Source organism: Manacus vitellinus, unplaced genomic scaffold, assembly GCF_001715985.3.
Source record: "Manacus vitellinus isolate BGI_N305 unplaced genomic scaffold, ASM171598v3 scaffold_63_pilon, whole genome shotgun sequence".
In the NCBI taxonomy this organism is placed as follows: domain Eukaryota; kingdom Metazoa; phylum Chordata; class Aves; order Passeriformes; family Pipridae; genus Manacus; species Manacus vitellinus.
The window spans coordinates 653,793-655,150 of NW_021940711.1; the positions used below are offsets into that span (position 1 = coordinate 653,793).

A 1,358-nucleotide genomic window follows, 5' to 3' on the forward strand; every position below is an offset into this window, starting at 1 on the left:
AGGACACAAGGGCAAGGGGCAGGAAATCGGTGACGGGGTCACGGGTGACAGGTTTGGTGATGGGTTCGAGGTGACGGGGACAAGGGTTATGGGTGACAGGGACACGGGTGACGGGAACACGGCAGAAGGGACACAGAGGAGGGCTTCCAAGTGACAGGGGCAAAGCAGCAGGGACACGGGTGATGGGGTTCTGGGTGACAGGGACGAAGGGGCAGGGTCCTGGGTGATGGGTTTGAGGTGACAGGGACGGAAGTTTCCGTGTGACAGGGGTTTGGGGTGACAGAGACAAGGCAGCAGGGATGCAGGTGGCAGGAGTTACAGGTGACAGGGACAGGCAGCTGGGTCACATGGGATAGGGGACTTGGGTTAACAGGGACATGGGTGATGGGTTCAGGATGACAGGGACAAGGCAGCAGGGACATGGGTAACGGGTTTGGTGTGACAGGGATGCAAGTGACAGGGCTTACAGGTGATAGGGACAAGTCAGCAGGGACACAGGTGACAGGAGTTCTGGGGATTTAGGGTGATAGGGACACAGGGCAGTGGCTGCAGGTGAAGGGGGGGTTTTGGGTGACACACACATGGTGGGGGCCTCGGTTGGGTGCAGGGGGGTCAAGGCACACGGGTGGCACTTTGGAGAGGGGGTTGTCACCCCATCCCTCGCTGACACACTTTCCAGCAAGGAATGACCATAGCGCCCGTCGTGGCCAACCTGGGGCCGCTGGAGGCCTTGACACTGACCCCCAACCCCGACGAGGTGGGTGACCCCTCCCTGGGGCCTGCAGCCCTTTCCTGGTGTCACCGGGTGTGTCACCACGGTGACCCCCTCACCTGTGCCGGCAGGTGGAGGAGGTGTTCACCCTGCCCCTGGCTCACCTGCTGCGGGAGGAGAACCAGGGCTACACCCACTTCCGCACGGCCACCGGCTACGGGTACACCCTGCCCGTGTTCCTGAACGGCCCCCACAGGGTGTGGGGGCTCACGGCCATCATCACCGAGCTCACCCTGGAGCTGCTGCTGCCCGGCCGCTACCGCAGGAAGACCCACGTGCCACCCCGGAAACCCGTGGCCTGAGGGAGGAGGGGACAGGGGGTGGCTCTGGGGCACCGAAGCCACTGGTGATGTTGCACACTGTGATTCAGTAAAAGCCATGTTTGGAACTGCCCAGGGCTCCAAGTCATGGAGCGTGGCCAGGACAGCTGTCCCCTGGCACTGGTACAGCAGGAGGTGTCCTGGGGACATCATGGCAGGGGCAGGGAGCACGGACAAAGAGCTGTGTCCATGTGATCCCCCCACAGCCACTGCCTCTGCCCAGTCCCAGACAGGGGCTGCGGAGCCTCACGGAAAGCCGGGATCTC

The 1,358-nt window shown here is 63.0% G+C and overlaps 1 protein-coding gene across 1 annotated transcript; it reads left to right on the forward strand.

Moving 5' to 3' along the window:
- The first annotated feature begins 30 nt into the window (after positions 1-30).
- Positions 31-1,164, forward strand: NUDT8 (nudix hydrolase 8). Its single transcript, XM_029963815.1, has 2 exons — positions 31-757; positions 844-1,164. Exons 1-2 carry the CDS (start codon positions 686-688, stop codon positions 1,072-1,074), a joined length of 303 nt encoding a protein of 100 aa, XP_029819675.1. The 5' UTR covers positions 31-685; the 3' UTR covers positions 1,075-1,164.
- The last annotated feature ends 194 nt before the right edge of the window (positions 1,165-1,358 follow it).